The sequence below is a fragment of the Cucurbita moschata genome, unplaced genomic scaffold (genome assembly GCF_002738365.1).
Source record: "Cucurbita moschata cultivar Rifu unplaced genomic scaffold, Cmos_1.0 Cmo_Scf00007, whole genome shotgun sequence".
Lineage (NCBI taxonomy): Eukaryota > Viridiplantae > Streptophyta > Magnoliopsida > Cucurbitales > Cucurbitaceae > Cucurbita > Cucurbita moschata.
This window is the reverse complement of record NW_019268523.1, coordinates 4382473-4398169: the sequence shown is the minus strand read 5'-3', so window position 1 is coordinate 4398169 and position 15697 is coordinate 4382473. Positions and strand designations below refer to the sequence as shown.

Genomic DNA, 15697 nt, shown 5'->3' with positions numbered 1-15697 from the left:
AAAAAAAAAAAAAAAAAAAAAAGAAGAAGAAAACGGATGCTTACTTCCCAACCGGGGAAGCCAAGGTGATTAAAAGGGGAGGTTCTCAACTTTACAACCAAGGCCAACAACTTGCTCAAACTCCTCCTGCTCAACCATATTAATCCCAATCCGTTGGTTTTAAAGAAGTTTAAACTGATCCCTGAGCTGCTAAGAAAGAGGAAATCACCTTCTGCCAATTCATGTCATCAGCATACTGTAAGTGAGAAATAACCACATTCTGACTCTCTACAGTCCGGCCTATCAAAATTCTTCTTTCCAACCAAAAGTGGACAAGCCTACTAAAAGCATCTCCCAGAGGTGTAAAGAGGCAAGGGGAGAGTCGTCGCCTTGCCTCAAAACCCTCATAGCCATAATATTACCACGGGTCCTACCGTTAAAAACGAGTAATTACCTTCGAATTGGTCAATTTTAACCTTAGAATTTTACTTTGATCAAATTGAACCCTCAAATCCAAGCTAGAAGATCATTCAAGACCCACCAATAAATTAACAAAAGTTTGGCGTCCTAGCCAGAAATTATTTAAGTCCAGTCACAAAAGCACCTACAAGAATGTCTACACATTTTGCCACAAATTAATTGAAAAAATCGAGGGTATTATTCTCACGACTTGTGAAGTTTAAAGTTTTATGCATAAATTTAACATACTCAGCTAGATAAAAATAAATATTTTCGTTTATTTTATTTTAAGGTCAGTACTAATATCAAGTTGGTTTTTCCTTTTATTTTATCAATATGGTAAATACTATATTAAGGTGGTTTGTTTTGCAGCATTGGCCTGGCACCCTTTCCATGAAGAGTATTTTGTTAGTGGGAGTTTTGATGGCTCTATTTTTCATTGGCTTGTTGGGTATGTTTGTGCTTCAGTTGAATCTTCGATTTCTTGTATTATACATAATTTATGTTATTTATGGTTAGAAACAGTTTTGGCTTTGAAAGGAAGAGGAATGAGACTTTGAATAAAGTGATTATGGTACAAAGAATTTAAGGGAGATCCCTTTTCCTCATTCCTTGCTCGTGGTTGTCAATGTCCTCGTTAGGGGCGGTTTGATTGAAGGTTTTGTTTATGATACGTAAGAAAAGAATGGCTTGAAAAAGATTTTTGGAAATATAATGCTTAGGAATTAAATAACTGAGTTTGGTGTTGCATGAGAAACGTTATCTGAATCTCATATAAATAATGTATTTTCAACAATTTTATTACATTATTTAATTTCACGCGGGTAGCAAGATAATTTCTTTCTCATGTAATGAACATTTATGATACAAGGATGTATTAGATAGGATTCAAAATATCTTTTGAACTCGCACGTTGAAGATAGTCACATTGTCGGATCAATCCTTGAAATAATGTTGGCGTTTCCATTTTTCTATGTTTCATTTTTTGTGATTTAATCTTGGTTGGTGTTTCAATACAATTCATGATTACAATGATTTTTAAGGTCTTTAATCTCATTTCATTACATGATTCTCTTATTCACAGACATGAAACTCCTCAGATTGAAATTTCCAATGCACACGATAATAGTGTTTGGGACCTTGCATGGCATCCTATTGGTTATCTTCTTTGCAGGTATGGATAATTTTTTGCATTTTGTGCTCTGTATTTGTGCCTCTGTACTTTTTGTCAATTTTTTTGGAATGTTTGTAATAGGTTCCTATCCTTTTCTTGTGTATAAAAAAAATGCTTTTATTATTCTTTATAACTCTTTTGTATAGAATTGTTTGGTTATCTTGCAAATCGAGCCGTTTGCTTGGATTTGATATTCTCACACAATCATACACCGTAACTTACTCTGGAAGTTGGGTTCATTAATTACTTATTTCCAAATATGGGACTTTTTTTTGCATGTGATAGTTCTGTTATCGTCCAATGTGCAACTTTCTAGTTTGGCTCTTTCTTGTGGGTGCTTTTCTTGCGTATGGTCTTGTATTATTTTCAATTGAAGTTCGGTCATTAAAATGTTTCAATGTTTCTTTGGGAGTTGAGCTATGACTGTTGTGAGATCCCACATCGATTGGAGAGGGGAACGAGTGCCAGTGAGAACATTGGGCTCCGAAGGGGGGTGGATTGTGAGATCTCACATCAGTTAGAGAGGGGAACAAAGCATTCTTTATAAGGGCATGGAGACCTCTCCCTAGTAGATGCGTTTTAAAACCTTGAGGGGAAGCCTGGAAGGAAAAATCCAATGAGGACAATATTTGCTAGCAGTGAGCTTGGGATGTTACAAATGGTATTAGAGCCAAACACCAGGCGGTGTGCCAGCGAGGACGTTGAGCTTGAAGAGAGTGGTTTGTGAGACCCTACATCGATTGGAAAGGGGAGCGAGTGCCAGCGAGGACGTTGAGCCTCAAAGGGGGGTGGATTGTGAGATCCCACATCGATTGGGAGGAGGGGAACGTGTGTCAACAAGGACTTTGGGCCCCGAAGCGGAGTGGATTATGAGATCCCACATCGGTTGGAGGGGAACGAAGCCTTCTTTATAAGGGTGTGAAAACCTCTCCTTAGTAGGTGCGTTTTAAAACCTTGAGGGGAAACTCGAAAGGAAAGACTAAAAGAGAACAATATCTGCTAGCAGTGGGCTTGGACTGTTATAAATGGTATCAGAGCTAGACATCAGGTGGTGTGCAAACGAGAACGTTGAGTCCGAAGGGGGTGAATTGTGAGATCTCACATCGATTGGAAAAGGGAATGAGTTGAGGGGAAGCCCAGAACGGAAAACCCAAAGAGGACAATATCTGCTAGCGGCAGGCTTGGGCTATTACAACGGTATCAATACCCAAGACAACTTGCAAAAAAAGAACTAGCAAAGAAATCTCCTTCCATCTAGGTACATTTTGTGCAAAAGAAAAACAGAGGAGCTGGACCATTTCTTCATTCTTCATTCATTGCCATTTGTAAAACACTCATCATCTTCTTTCAGGCGGCAAACTGTCCTCCTAGATCCGTTAGGAGTTTTTTGGAATCTTACCTAAATGTTGCCCCCTTCCACAAGGCTAAAGAGACTCTATAGCTCCAACTAACCTGATAGTTCTTCTAGAAACTTTGGTTGGAAAGAAATAATCGGACTTTAGTGACAAGGTGTTCTTGTGGATGCTGCAAAATTAAATGCCTACGAGAGATTGCTGGTAAAGTTCGGATTCTTATCTTAATCTTAACAATCCAGGATGATGGAATAAATCTTTACCATGATGAACAGTAAGTAAAACCACTAACATTAAGTAACCAGTAAATTCATTGCGTGAGGATGTCTTTCAAAGTTTGTTTCTGTTTTATTCCTGCTACATTATTCTGTTCTTAGGTATTTAAACCAACGCCTGTTTTGCTTTTAAAGTTTTGTATTTATGATTGTTCATTTGTTGCCATATTGGACTATTTTGGAAGCACTGATTACCGTAGGTTCTGATGAACGATGGATGTTTTCGTTTGCAGTGGTAGCAACGATCACACAACCAAATTTTGGTGTAGAAATAGGCCAGGCGACACCGCTCGTGATAAGTTTAGCACAGGTAAGCCCAACTGAATAGCTAAGATTGAGAATATGACATGGCTTGTTGATTTGGGTGGTATGGTTTGAGCAGACCTTAGCTGAAACACCATAGTGGAATTGTTGATTAGCTCATTGTGTATAGTGCATAAGTAATCTAGCATTTGCACGTTTGTCCTAGTATGAGAGAAGAATTGATTGTATTTAGAGATGTCATTTGTTTTTTACTTCACATATTTTTTATTAGGTTACAATGAGCAAAATCCCGCTGGCTCTGCTCGTATGACTGGTAACTTCGTGGTACCTGATGGACCTACTACTCCTGGACCATTTCCGCCTGGGCTGGCTCGAAACGAGGGAACCATTCCTGGCATTGGAGTTGCCATGCCCTTATCTGATACTGCTGCAATGGGAGAACATAAGCAGCCACATCAAATTTCAATGCCAGTAGGGGCTCCTCCCCTCCCACCTGGTCCACACCCTTCTCTTCTTGCTGCCAATCAGCAGCATTCTTTTCAACAGAACCCTCAGCAGTTCATGCAACAGCAGCAGCAGCAGCAATTACAACACCACCAGAACCAACAAATGGCCCCAGGGCCCATGCAACCTCAAAATTTGCCACACTTACAGCCACCGTCGCATTTCCCTTTGCTCCCACACCCAAATTTACCTCGACCGCCCCAAATGCCCTCGCTGAATATGCCTTCACAACCTGGATCATTGCCTTCACCAGGACCTGCCTCGGTACAAATGCCTATGCCTGGTCCAATGGTATGATCTTTTGCTACTATGTCTATCATTTAATCTTGGTTTTCTTATTATGGGAATTTCTAAATCAACCTGTCAGTGGATAAGTCTAAACATTATCATTCCTATCTCCACAAAGATTCCACAATATAGCACACACCGTTGTAAGCCAGAAGAATCGAACGTTTTCACGAAAAAGCGGATGGAGGAGAAAATCCCCGTCCTTGTGATATGATATCACAATCCCCGATCGTTTTTAAGTGTTCTTGAGGGTTTTTGGATGCCCAGGTCAACCATGACTGTCCTTGAACGATAACATGCATGAATTGCTGCTTGTTAAGGCTTGTGTAAATGGCATTTTTATTATAATTTCTTTCTCCTTCATCCATGCATAATCCCCTTCTCTGTAGATGCCTGACAACTTGAACTATGCTTATTAGGGGATGCAAGGATCTATGAATCAGATGGGTCCTCCTATGCAACAAAACCATTTTATGGGCATGAATCCAATGCACTCTGGATCTATGCCTACCAGTGGTGCTCCACCTTCTGTTCAAGGTTTTCAGAATAGTTTGCCAAATATGCAAGGCCCATCAAATGCGTCTGGGGCACCGATGTATCCACAGGGCGGTGCATTCAATCGGACACAGGCCGGGCAAATGCCAATGACGCCAGGGTTCAACCCGTACCAGGTACGATCGTAACAGTTATCGTTATCTCTAGCATCATCTTCTGGCTATCAATTTTCCAATATGGAGAAGCTGAATTGCAAACAGTAACACCCTTGAGACTGTTGGAATCATATTTGCATTTCTGTTTATCTACACCCAAAATCTAGACTGGATTGATCTGCTTCACCCTGACGGGGGATTCAAATCTATTGGCCCAAGCCCACCGCTAGCAGATATTGTCTTCTTTGTCAAGGTTTCTAAAGCATATATGCTAATGAGAGGTTTCCACACCCTTACAAAAAATGTTTCATTCTCCTCCTCAACCAACGTGGGATCTCACAATCCACTCCCCTTCGGAGCCCAGCATCCTTGCTGACACTCGTTCCCTTCTCCAGTTGATGTGGGACCCTCCAATCCACCCCTTTCAGGGCCTAGCGTTTTGCTGGCAACCGTCTCGTGTCCACCCCCTTCAGGGCTCAGCCTCCTCGATGGCACATCATCTGGTGTCTGGTTCTAATACCATTTGTAACAATATTACGTTGTTTTGTGGACAGAACTTTGCTAATTAAGCCACCAGATTTCATAAATGTTTTGCATTGTGTTCTGCAGTTCGGCGGTCAACCCGGGATGCCACCACCGCAACAATCAGGTCCCCCGCCTCATGGCCAGACGCCTCAGTAGTCCATGTCAGTTTGCGCTGGAGAAAGAGGGCCCCTTCCCTTTCCTATGTTGTATTCCTTTCAAAACATCTATATGGAGGTGTTGCTGTGAAGATTGGTTTTAGAGGTCTTGAGAGTATTTGCTGCTGACACATAAAAGAAACAGAACCTTCTCCCACTTCCCTCCCTTAGATTTTAGTTTGTATTTTTATTCTTTTTTATTTTAGTTGATTTAACATTTTAATGATTTTTTTTTTCTTGGTTTGTACTTTATTTGAATGCATCATAGTTAAAATTTTATACATTTGGATGAGGGAAGCTTGTTTCTGACTTACTACGTTGGCAGCTTAATTTCATTGCTTTAAAAATTTTAAATTTCAATATTAGAATCGATAAGCGTTAACCATTGGATTTTTCAAAGCTAGAGGTCTAACTTAGCGAATGATTCTAACCAAGAGCGGGTTAGAAGGATGAATAACTCCTAAATCAAACTTGGAATCTATGATGGTCATTCTTAGATATCAAGACGACTCAGTCGTAAAATTAGTTTGGTCATGACTAATCTAATGAATTATATTTAACATCAAACCTAAAGCAGGTTTAAAAGAAACATAACACCCAAAGGGGTTTTAAACACAATGATTTTTTTTTGTATTACATGCTATTAAATATAAATTGGAATATTTTGTTGATTTGATACTTGAATCTTCTTTAAATTGCTTCTTGTAATTGCTCTTTTGGATACATGCAAAATTTGGTGGGTCGAGGATACATGCAAAATCTCTAGACTTTTTTTCCATTCTTCATTCAAACAAATATTCTCTATTTTGTTCAATGCGAGTTAAATAGATATTTCTAACCATTTCGATGCTCATCCCCACTGAGCTAGTCAAACTATAATATGCTTCTCCACCAACGAGCAAGGTGATAGAACTATAAAGTAGCCTACCATATATGACCATCGACATTGAACTATTGTGTGTTGTAACATCGAGGCTACAATAAATTGGGTTCGTTTATGTTAATAATCTCTATAAATAAACATTATGTTATTTTTTCTAACCAGAAATAATAAATTAGGTGCTTTTATGTTAATAATCACTATTTGTTTTATCCTTCGATGTCTCGAAAAAAGATTCTCGAAGGATGATATTTTGCAACTCCTGTGCCATATTCAAACCCACCAATAAACAGTGGGAGAGACGTCAATCTCATTCTATGCTTTCTTCATTCCTAGCCATTTTGAGTTGCATTTGGACGCCAAACAAATCTGACCCCTATCTATAGTCATAGAAGCAATTCCTAGAAAAGATTAGGGTTCTCGGGTATTCAATCAATTAATTCCATAAACATTTTCTTTAAATATATCTAGAACATGAGAATTAAAAAAAAAATTAAAAAAAAGATAACAAATCAATATTGATGTGGGGAACCCTAAATAATGGTGTGGAAGGAGGGCAATGAGATGGAAGTGTCTTCTTTTTATAAAGATTTGATATGATATGATATTATATGTTTTGTTTGGGGCCCAATATCTTAAGCATTACAATATTTTCTATTACTATATGATTGTTTTTCTTTTTTTGATAAACTACATTTTGACTTGCTTCAATATTTTATTATCACTTATTTGCACTTTTAAATATTTATAAATTAAGAAATTCAAGAGGAAGGTGCCATTTTTGTTTGTAATTTTAAATTTTTATTTTCATCCACAAACTTTTCTTTTCAAATTAATACCGTGACTTAGACCAAAAATCTTGAAAAAATCTCAGCCTAGGTGAGAGACGGGAGCACCTTGACTGATTAGTAGCACGACTCGTTTCCTTTTGTTATGGGTAGGTGTTTCTCCTCGGTTGGGTTGAGGGAAGGAAGAGGACATTTGCATTGCAAAGGATTCAATCGAGCCACAAGTTCTACGACTACCTTGTTACTGTTAGATAAACACGACTCTTCACAATGGTATGAATATTGTCCACTTTGAGCATAAGCTCTCATGGCTTTGCTTTGAGCTTCTCCAAAAGGCCTCGTACTAATGAAGAGAGTTTTCCTTTATTATAAACTCACGATCATTCCCTACCTAAATTAGCCGATGTGGGACACCTCCCCTCGAACAAAGGACACCTTCCCTTAATCGAGACTCGACTCCTTTTTCTTTTAGAGTCTTAGTCATTTTTTTACTATGTCTTCCGGGAGTCTTGACTCATTTTTTCATTTGGAGTCCTTTGTTCGACATTTGAGGATTCTATAGACATGGCTAAGTACAAGGCATAACTCTGATACCATGTTAGATGAACACGACTCTCCATAATGATATGATATTGTCCACTTTGAGCATAAGCTCTCCTAGTTTTGCTTTGCTCTCCTAGTTTTGCTTTGGGCTCTCCCAAAATAACTTATACTAATAGAGAGAATATTCATCGATTATAAGCTCATGATCATTCTCTAAATTAGGACAGATTTTATCCAACAATGACCTAATCAAAGATCTGGACTAATTTCAAATGATTACTTTCAATATTTAACTAGTAGGAAATAAAACAAAATGACCAAAATATATGAACTAAAAAAATACAAATTTTAAAATAAAATTTTAATTTTTTTAGTAAAATATACTTGAAATAGAATGATTAAAAAAAAAAAAAATTTAAAAAAGGAATGGTTGGAAAAGTTTGGTGGGGGAAGAGAGGGGACCGGGCGTACCGTACTATACGACGCACACAGCGACAATACAGCTGAGCCATTGGCTGTGACGAAAAGGCCACAAACAGGGGCGCCCACGGCTGCTGCTCGAAAATCAACCAACACTTTGAATTCCCAAATCAATTAAAGAATTGGTCAGGAGAGTTCGTCTACACCAAATCAACCTTGAAGATCCTCTCGATTCCGAATCAAATCTGTCGGATCTCACTTTCCAACTGTCACATTTCAACATTTTTCCCCACTATGGAATCAATCCATAGATATATATATATATTACTCTCCAATCCCCTTTTTCCCTTACTCTCATTCAATCTTCTTCTGTTCTTCGTTTCCTTCTGTTGAATCTTCATTCTAGCTATGGGTGTTGCTGTTGAATCGACTCAGTTCCATGTTCTTGCTGTTGATGATAGCTTCATCGATAGGAAATTGATCGAGCGCCTCCTCAAAACCTCGTCCTATCATGGTATTTCACGATTTCATTCGCTCTTTTGTTTTAGCATTGGAGCTTTTCTCGGATTTAGGGCTAATCAAGTGTTTGATTCTCTGTTTTGATTAGTTACTGTTGTTGATTCCGGCAACAAGGCCTTGGAATTTCTTGGTCTTGTTGGAGATCATGATGATGATGATGATGATGATGATGAACCGGACTCCGAAATCGCTCCCTCAAATCATCATCAAGTACGAGCCCTAATTCTCTCCGTCTCTCTCTGTTTCTCAGGATTTATCCTCCTTTCTTTCTCTAACTTGCATCTTCTCGGATCGTTTCTGTTTTCAGGAAGTGGATGTAAATTTGATCATCACGGATTACAGTATGCCTGGAATGAGCGGCTACGATCTCCTCAGGAAGATCAAGGTTCGCCCTAGCTTTTAATATTCTTCTTTCTCCATTACCAGATTATCTCAACCAAAAGGAAAAATCTCCTAAATCCACTGTGAATCAATCACTAATTTTGATGCCATGAAATTGCAGGAATCGAAATCTCTTAAAGACATACCGGTTGTGATTATGTCCTCTGAGAATGTACCTTCAAGAATCAACAGATGCTTGGAAGAAGGAGCGGAAGAATTCTTCCTCAAACCAGTTCAATTGTCTGACGTGAGGAAATTGAGACCTCATTTGATTAAAGAAAAATCCACAAGGAATTGATGAACAAGAACAACGAAGAACTCCGCCACTAATTTTAATTCCGATTTTAGTCAATTCTGTATAGAACTAGAGTTGTTCTAACCACAGATTTTCTTGCGAAACTAACAAAAATTGTATAGATCTGCGGTTCAATTTTGCCTGATAATTTATCGAATAATTTTTAATTTTTCTATTTTTCTGTTAGTTTTTTTCTGATATGAAACCAATAATTAATATCAGATCTCATCTTGATTTGTTATCATCTTATTTGAATTTTCTATTTTTAAATAAATAACAATTGAGCTGTTAATTTTTTTTTCTTTTCAAAAATTAGTTATACACATTTATTATAATTCTATTTAATCTTATAATTACTTATTCTTGCATCATTTAATAATATATCGAAATAGTTTCAAATTGAATTTATATTTGAAAATAAATAAATAAACATTTTACTTATTAATATTTTATTTTTTTTTATTAAAAACAAAATTTTGAATTAATTAAATAAGAAGAAATAATTAATAATTTATTTGAACATTAATTATATATTGAAAATAAGTAATGAAAATGAACGGTGATTAATTATTTGAACAAATATTAATTTAAATCATTTTAATATATAGAAATCTGGATTGATTTTAAATTTGGTTGTCCATTTTAATAAATAATAATAATACATTTTCTTTTCTTATTTTCCTTATCTTCCATCACATGGAATATAAATAAATTGTCATTGATGAGTTGTTTTTGAAATTCATTTACAATTATTGTATTTAAAGATAATGCATATATTCTTTATATATATATATATAATTCCTCATTTGGATGGAGCGGTGATTTTATTTTATTTATTTTTAAGAATAAAATTTGAATAGAGATTTAAAAGAGATTTGATTCCAAAATTTATTAAATAATAATATTTTAAATTTGATCCTCCATTTAGTTTTTAAAAAAATTTAAATTAGTGAAAATTACCTTTAATTGCAGCCAATCATCTTAACGTCTCTTTTTTATAAACTAAATTCATAAAAATATTAAATATTTATTTTTAAAAATAATATTAAAAAGTTTGAAAATGATAAGACCATTTTCGTCCTTATATTAATATTAAGAATTTTTTTAACACCTTTTTTTTTAATAAAAAATAAAATAACATGACTAGTTAGAAACATGGCTCTGATACCCCTTGTTATGAATAAATATAACTCTATATCTGTATAATTGTACGATGTTGTCTACTTTAGCTATAAATTACTCTTAGAATCACCCAAAATATCTCGTACTAATAAAAATATTATCATTATCCATATATTCCCTTTATATATTAAACAGAGGACTTTGATCACATACCCAACTTATAGAATTGACTGTTTGTGTAGTTCGAGAAGTTGATTAATACATTAATTTAATTGGTCAAATCAATTCTCTAGAACTTCTCCCGTGGTTCTAATATCATTCGTTTTGATGAACTTTATGTCAGTTCGACTCTGATTGATTTTAGACTCGAATGGACTTGATCTCAATTATCTTTAGTATAGAGTTGAATTATTTGAATTCTGGTGAATCTTTAGACTCAGTTGGGTCAATTCTTACACTTTGTATAAATCGCCACATGTCGTGATCCGATTAGCTTATTTATCTTAAATTAATGACATAAATGACCCACCATTGGCAAAGTGGTGTCCTTGTAGGATTATATTAGCTTGTGTTTTTTTAATGGCATGTCAACCATTTAAAGAGAAATTGAAACAGCCCATGTAAAATTTGGGCCTCACATGGGCCTACAAATGGGCCTACAAATGGGCCAGCACTGCAAAATTGCCCTATTTTAAGTTCCCTTATCCGAACAAGGCACGTGTAAAATGACCGTTGTTTTTTCAATTAAATTTTTGAAATATGAAATTCAAATTTGTGTCTGGTCTCTATTTTAATGACATCGTTAACTTTATAATTTTTTTAAAAAGATAAAAATAATTATTAAAAAAAATAATTTTAATATATAATTTTAAAAAAATTAGAACTTTTTTCCTCTCCTTATTGATCTACTCATCGTAGCTACTGTCGTCGTCATCTTCTTCTTCTCCTTAACTGCCACATTGATCACCGACTCGTCGAGCTAATGACTTAAATAGGCATATGTCAAAATTTAAATAAAAATTTGACAAATATAGTCCATAAAAAATTACATAATTACACCCGCAACTTAATTTACAGGGATTAGAAAGTCTTAAAAAAAATCTCCAAATAGTCATTACACGTGTACTTGAACATTACTCGATGTATTAAATCTAACAAACTTTGAGTCCTCCGTCAACTTGTTCCAGTAAAATTATGTCTTGTACTTTAAAATTTAAGTTATAGTTTATAACAATTCTGTCTGTGTCTATGTACTTTAATTTTTTTTTTATGATTTTGTCGTTACATCAAAATACTTTTAAGATGGATCGGATGAGATTTTTTACACGTGTAGGTCAATGAATTAATTATAAATAATATATATTTGAATATTTTTAAGATCCATCCGACCAGATTTTGTCGTTGAGTTAATATATGGTTAATAATTAATTTGGACTGATTTTTTAATGGTAAGATTTAATTGGATTAAGTTATTTGCACATTTCTATTTTTATGAATAAAAAATTACATTATATCATATATATAAATCAATAAAAAGACAAAATATATATATATATATCATTAACGTGGGACTTGCGGCAATAATAAGAAATTTAAACTTATTTAAAATGAGGGAAGGATTAATTAAGTAATTTAATTTTTTTAATTTTTTTTAATATTTATTATATTTTTTTAATAGATATTTTATCAATATTTACGTTGATGGGGCCGGAAAGATATTTTATATCTCTGCAACACTGAACTTCTCTGCTTCTGGATTTCTAGTGGCAATGGCTTCCTTCACTTCTGCTTCCTTGTGCATTCCAAGGCTGATTTCTTCTTCGAAACTTTCCAAATTCAATTTCTCTTCATCTTCATCTTCATCCCCTTCCACCTCGCTGAGTTTTCGAGTGGTTTGTTCCGGTGGGTTTCGGCAGCCCGATGCTCCCAAGGATTTCCGCTTCCTTCTCCACGATGCTTTGGATTCTTCTGGAATTGACTCCACCTATGCTAAGGTAACTTCTGGTTTGTTTACCGGCTGCCTTTGATTCAATTCACGTCCCTTGTTTAGTTGGTCTTTAAGTTTTAAAACTTCAGTGTGTTCTGCATTCTTTTCGGTAGAACTTGTTTTAGATAATGGAACCTGTTTTAAGAGAAATTATGAGTGTGGTAATTTGCTCTTAAAACAAGCTAGATGCTAAAGATTAGAACTAGATTTACGAAGTTTATTGAATTTTCGTAGATGAAGAATGAATGTTTATTGAACTTTCTTGGTCTTGGATCATAGGTCCAATCTTTAGAAGACCATGATGCTTATCATCTTATAATTTGTATGGTATTTAATGTAAAACTTCGGTAGTTTGATATTTTTGCTCTGTGCTTTGACAATGTTAACCTAACATGGTTAAGAAAAATGAAAGAACATTTTGCTGAAATTAGTCAAATAAATCTTATTTTGGTGGTCAATGACTATGCAGGAGGCTAGGAAGGGTTTCTTGACTCAGATTCATTATTTATCTAATATAGAGAGGGAAACCAGTATTAGCATTAATAGGTGTGTTGATTTGGCGAAAGCTGCTCTTTATATTGCAGCAGAGGATGATTCCTTGGTATCTCATTCATCTGTTCCTCTTCCGGTCGATGCATTTGTTCATAGAATAAATGACCTTTCCATGGGCTATTGTACTCACTACAAATCTTCATTCAATTTATCACCAGAAAGTTTATTGGAAAGTATAGAGAGGTATTTGTACGTCATGAAGGTAAGATTTTCAAATTTGACAAACGTGTACCTTTACTGTATATAAGTATAATGCTTTTCCCATTTCTGCCCATGACGTATTTCAGGGTTTCAGAAGAACCAGTTGTAAAGCTCAAACAGAACCACGAGCTCTATATCTTCACACGGTAAAAGATTATGCCCTTTATTTTCAATTTTGAGTCTATTGTTCTTTTTTTTTAATGGAATTGAATTATTGTTTGTTGTCAGGTCTTGACCCATCGTACAGGCTCAGCTGCACTACTGTCACTCATATACTCTGAGATTCTTAAAATGCTTCGTTTATGGAGCCTTCTGGATTTTGATGTTGAGATATATCATCCTCATGATGATTTTAGCCTCCCCACAGCCTATCATAAACTCAAAGGCAGGGAATCTGATCAACCACACATAATAACAACCCAAAGTCTCTTGGTGGAGGTAATTTCTCTTGGTCCTATCAAAGGTAGATAATTAAAAAGTTGAGGAGTTGTTGAAGATGTAGTTATTTTGTCTAACCAAGTCAACCAAAAAACAAATTGAATCATTAGTAAATCAAAGTTTCTTATTCATCTTATGGTAGCAATATTTGGCTGATGATGTTACGACTTACAATTTTTTGGGAGCTTCTAGATTTTCTACTAAGATGCTAAAATTAATGTCCTTTATAGCACAACAGAGTTATAATTATTATCTTTTCAATCTAGATAAGTTCTGATTTACTCTTTTTGTATGTGTGTTCTTGAATGCAGATTCTAAGCAATTTAAAGGAATCTTTTTGGCCTTTTCAACAAAATCAATCCAGAAGTTTATTCTTAAGGGCGGCTGATGTTGCTAACTGTAGTGATAGATCGAATGCAGCTGAGGAAAGGTATTTCAACTATTTAAATCAGCAGGATAGCCTACTTTTAGAGAAATATATACTTCCATCTAATCTTCTTGCATCATCAAAATCACCATTCAATTACTCTTTACATTGGTCACCCCCTCCCCTTTCAATTAGTGCTTGCCGGTATGTGTATTAATATCACTGCTTCTTGCATTTTCATATTTTTCAGTGGCTTTCAGCTTGCGTCTGCAAAGGCTGCTCAACACAGGCTAGAACGTGGAGTTTGGACCAGTGTGCGTTATGGAGATATGAGGCGCGCATTATCCGGTAATCTACCATTCTTTCTCTTCGAGTTTGTTAGCTACAGTCTATTAAAAAAAACCTCCACCTAAAGGCCTTTTGAATACTTATAAATCCCTTTTTTATTTAAGAATGTGAAATTGAGGGATATCACAATTATTTGGTTATTTGAAGGACCAAGATTTATATCGGTTTTAGATGCACCAAACTGGTAGTATAAGGCTTGCTGGGGATAAACTGAGGAAACACAGCCTACATCCTGGTATTCTCAAGCCTTGCTAGTCTCCCAATTGTTTTCCTGTCATGTAACGTCTAGCGTATAATGCAAACAAAAAAAAAAAAACGAGGAAAGGTGAAGAATCTTGTTGGCCATATTAAATTGATGCCAGCATTGTGTTTATTTCTAACTGGATTTTTTTGAAGGATAGAGCTACTGATGTGATATCCCACGTCGGTTGGAGAGGGGAACGAAACATTCCTTATTAAGGGTGGGGAAACTACTCCATAGCATACGTGTTTTAAAAATCTTGAGAGGAAGTCCATAAAGGAAAACCCAAAGAGGACAATATCCGCTAGCGGTGGACTTGGGCTTGGGCTGTTACAAATGGTATCAGAGCCAGACACCGAGCGGTGTGTTAGGAGGATGCAGGGTCCCCCATGGTGGTGGATTGTGAGATCCCACATCGGTTGGAAAGGGGAACGAAACATTCTTATAAAGGTGTGGAAACCTCTTCCTAGCAAACACGTTTTAAAAACTCCGATGGGAAGCTCGAAAGAAAAAGTTCAAAGAGGACAATATTTGCTAGTGGTGGACTTGGGCTGTTACAACTTATTGGAATCCCAAATAAACCTTAGCAAGCTAAACGTTGGTCCATTGGATCTCAGTACAAACCTCATTCTGTACCCCAATTAGGTCCCCAACTTCGCACATGGATTCTAAAAGCATGAACAGTTCTTTCTTTTCTTTTTAGTTTTCTCTCATCCACATTAACACAAATATATTCCGTTCTCTTCTTAAGGAAAAAGGCTCTGTTACTTCTACCTTTACTTGATCTTTATCTGTAAGCTTAGTATTCCTCCTGCAGCATGTGAACGGCTTATCCTCCTTGACGTTGATCCAAAGGAATTGAGAGATTATAGCATTCTTCTCTACCATTGTGGCTTTTATGAGCAATCTCTGGAGTATTTGAAGTTGTATCAGGAAACAAAGGTACGTTCTATATATGCAAAATGAAAAAAAAAAAAAAAAAAAAAAAAA

The 15697-nt window shown here is 35.7% G+C and overlaps 3 protein-coding genes across 5 annotated transcripts in view; all 3 read left to right on the top strand.

Annotated features, from left to right (window-relative positions):
- The window catches only part of LOC111445002 (flowering time control protein FY-like), a 19750-nt gene extending 13795 nt beyond the window's left edge, over nt 1-5955 (top strand). For both annotated transcript variants that reach the window (XM_023083174.1, XM_023083176.1), the window contains 6 exons: nt 811-889; nt 1523-1612; nt 3473-3549; nt 3775-4298; nt 4715-4966; nt 5555-5955. In XM_023083174.1, the coding sequence (XP_022938942.1) occupies nt 811-889; nt 1523-1612; nt 3473-3549; nt 3775-4298; nt 4715-4966; nt 5555-5626 (1094 nt within the window). In that variant the 3' untranslated portion in view covers nt 5627-5955. The remainder of the gene's footprint in view (nt 1-810; nt 890-1522; nt 1613-3472; nt 3550-3774; nt 4299-4714; nt 4967-5554) is intronic.
- Nucleotides 5956-8280: 2325 nt separating this feature from the next.
- LOC111445004 (two-component response regulator ORR4-like) lies at nt 8281-9626 on the top strand. Its single transcript, XM_023083179.1, has 4 exons — nt 8281-8770; nt 8864-8985; nt 9083-9160; nt 9278-9626. Exons 1-4 carry the CDS (start codon nt 8665-8667, stop codon nt 9452-9454), a joined length of 483 nt encoding a protein of 160 aa, XP_022938947.1. The 5' UTR covers nt 8281-8664; the 3' UTR covers nt 9455-9626.
- Nucleotides 9627-12287: 2661 nt separating this feature from the next.
- LOC111445003 overlaps nt 12288-15697 on the top strand; it is an 11373-nt gene continuing 7963 nt past the window's right edge. For both annotated transcript variants that reach the window (XM_023083178.1, XM_023083177.1), the window contains exons 1-7: nt 12288-12567; nt 13030-13314; nt 13400-13459; nt 13542-13751; nt 14063-14181; nt 14369-14466; nt 15525-15649. In XM_023083178.1, coding sequence (XP_022938946.1) covers nt 12343-12567; nt 13030-13314; nt 13400-13459; nt 13542-13751; nt 14063-14181; nt 14369-14466; nt 15525-15649 — 1122 coding nt within the window. In that variant the 5' untranslated portion in view covers nt 12288-12342. The remainder of the gene's footprint in view (nt 12568-13029; nt 13315-13399; nt 13460-13541; nt 13752-14062; nt 14182-14368; nt 14467-15524; nt 15650-15697) is intronic.

Excerpts from the sequence above, each read along its gene's own strand:
- LOC111445004 (XM_023083179.1), top strand. The coding sequence starts at position 8,665 with ATGGGTGTTGCTGTTGAATCGACTCAGTTCCATGTTCTTGCTGTTGAT. Across the intron at positions 8,771-8,863 it reads CAAAACCTCGTCCTATCATG|TTACTGTTGTTGATTCCGGC; the intron begins GTATTTCACGAT and ends TGTTTTGATTAG. Across the intron at positions 9,161-9,277 it reads ATCTCCTCAGGAAGATCAAG|GAATCGAAATCTCTTAAAGA; the intron begins GTTCGCCCTAGC and ends ATGAAATTGCAG.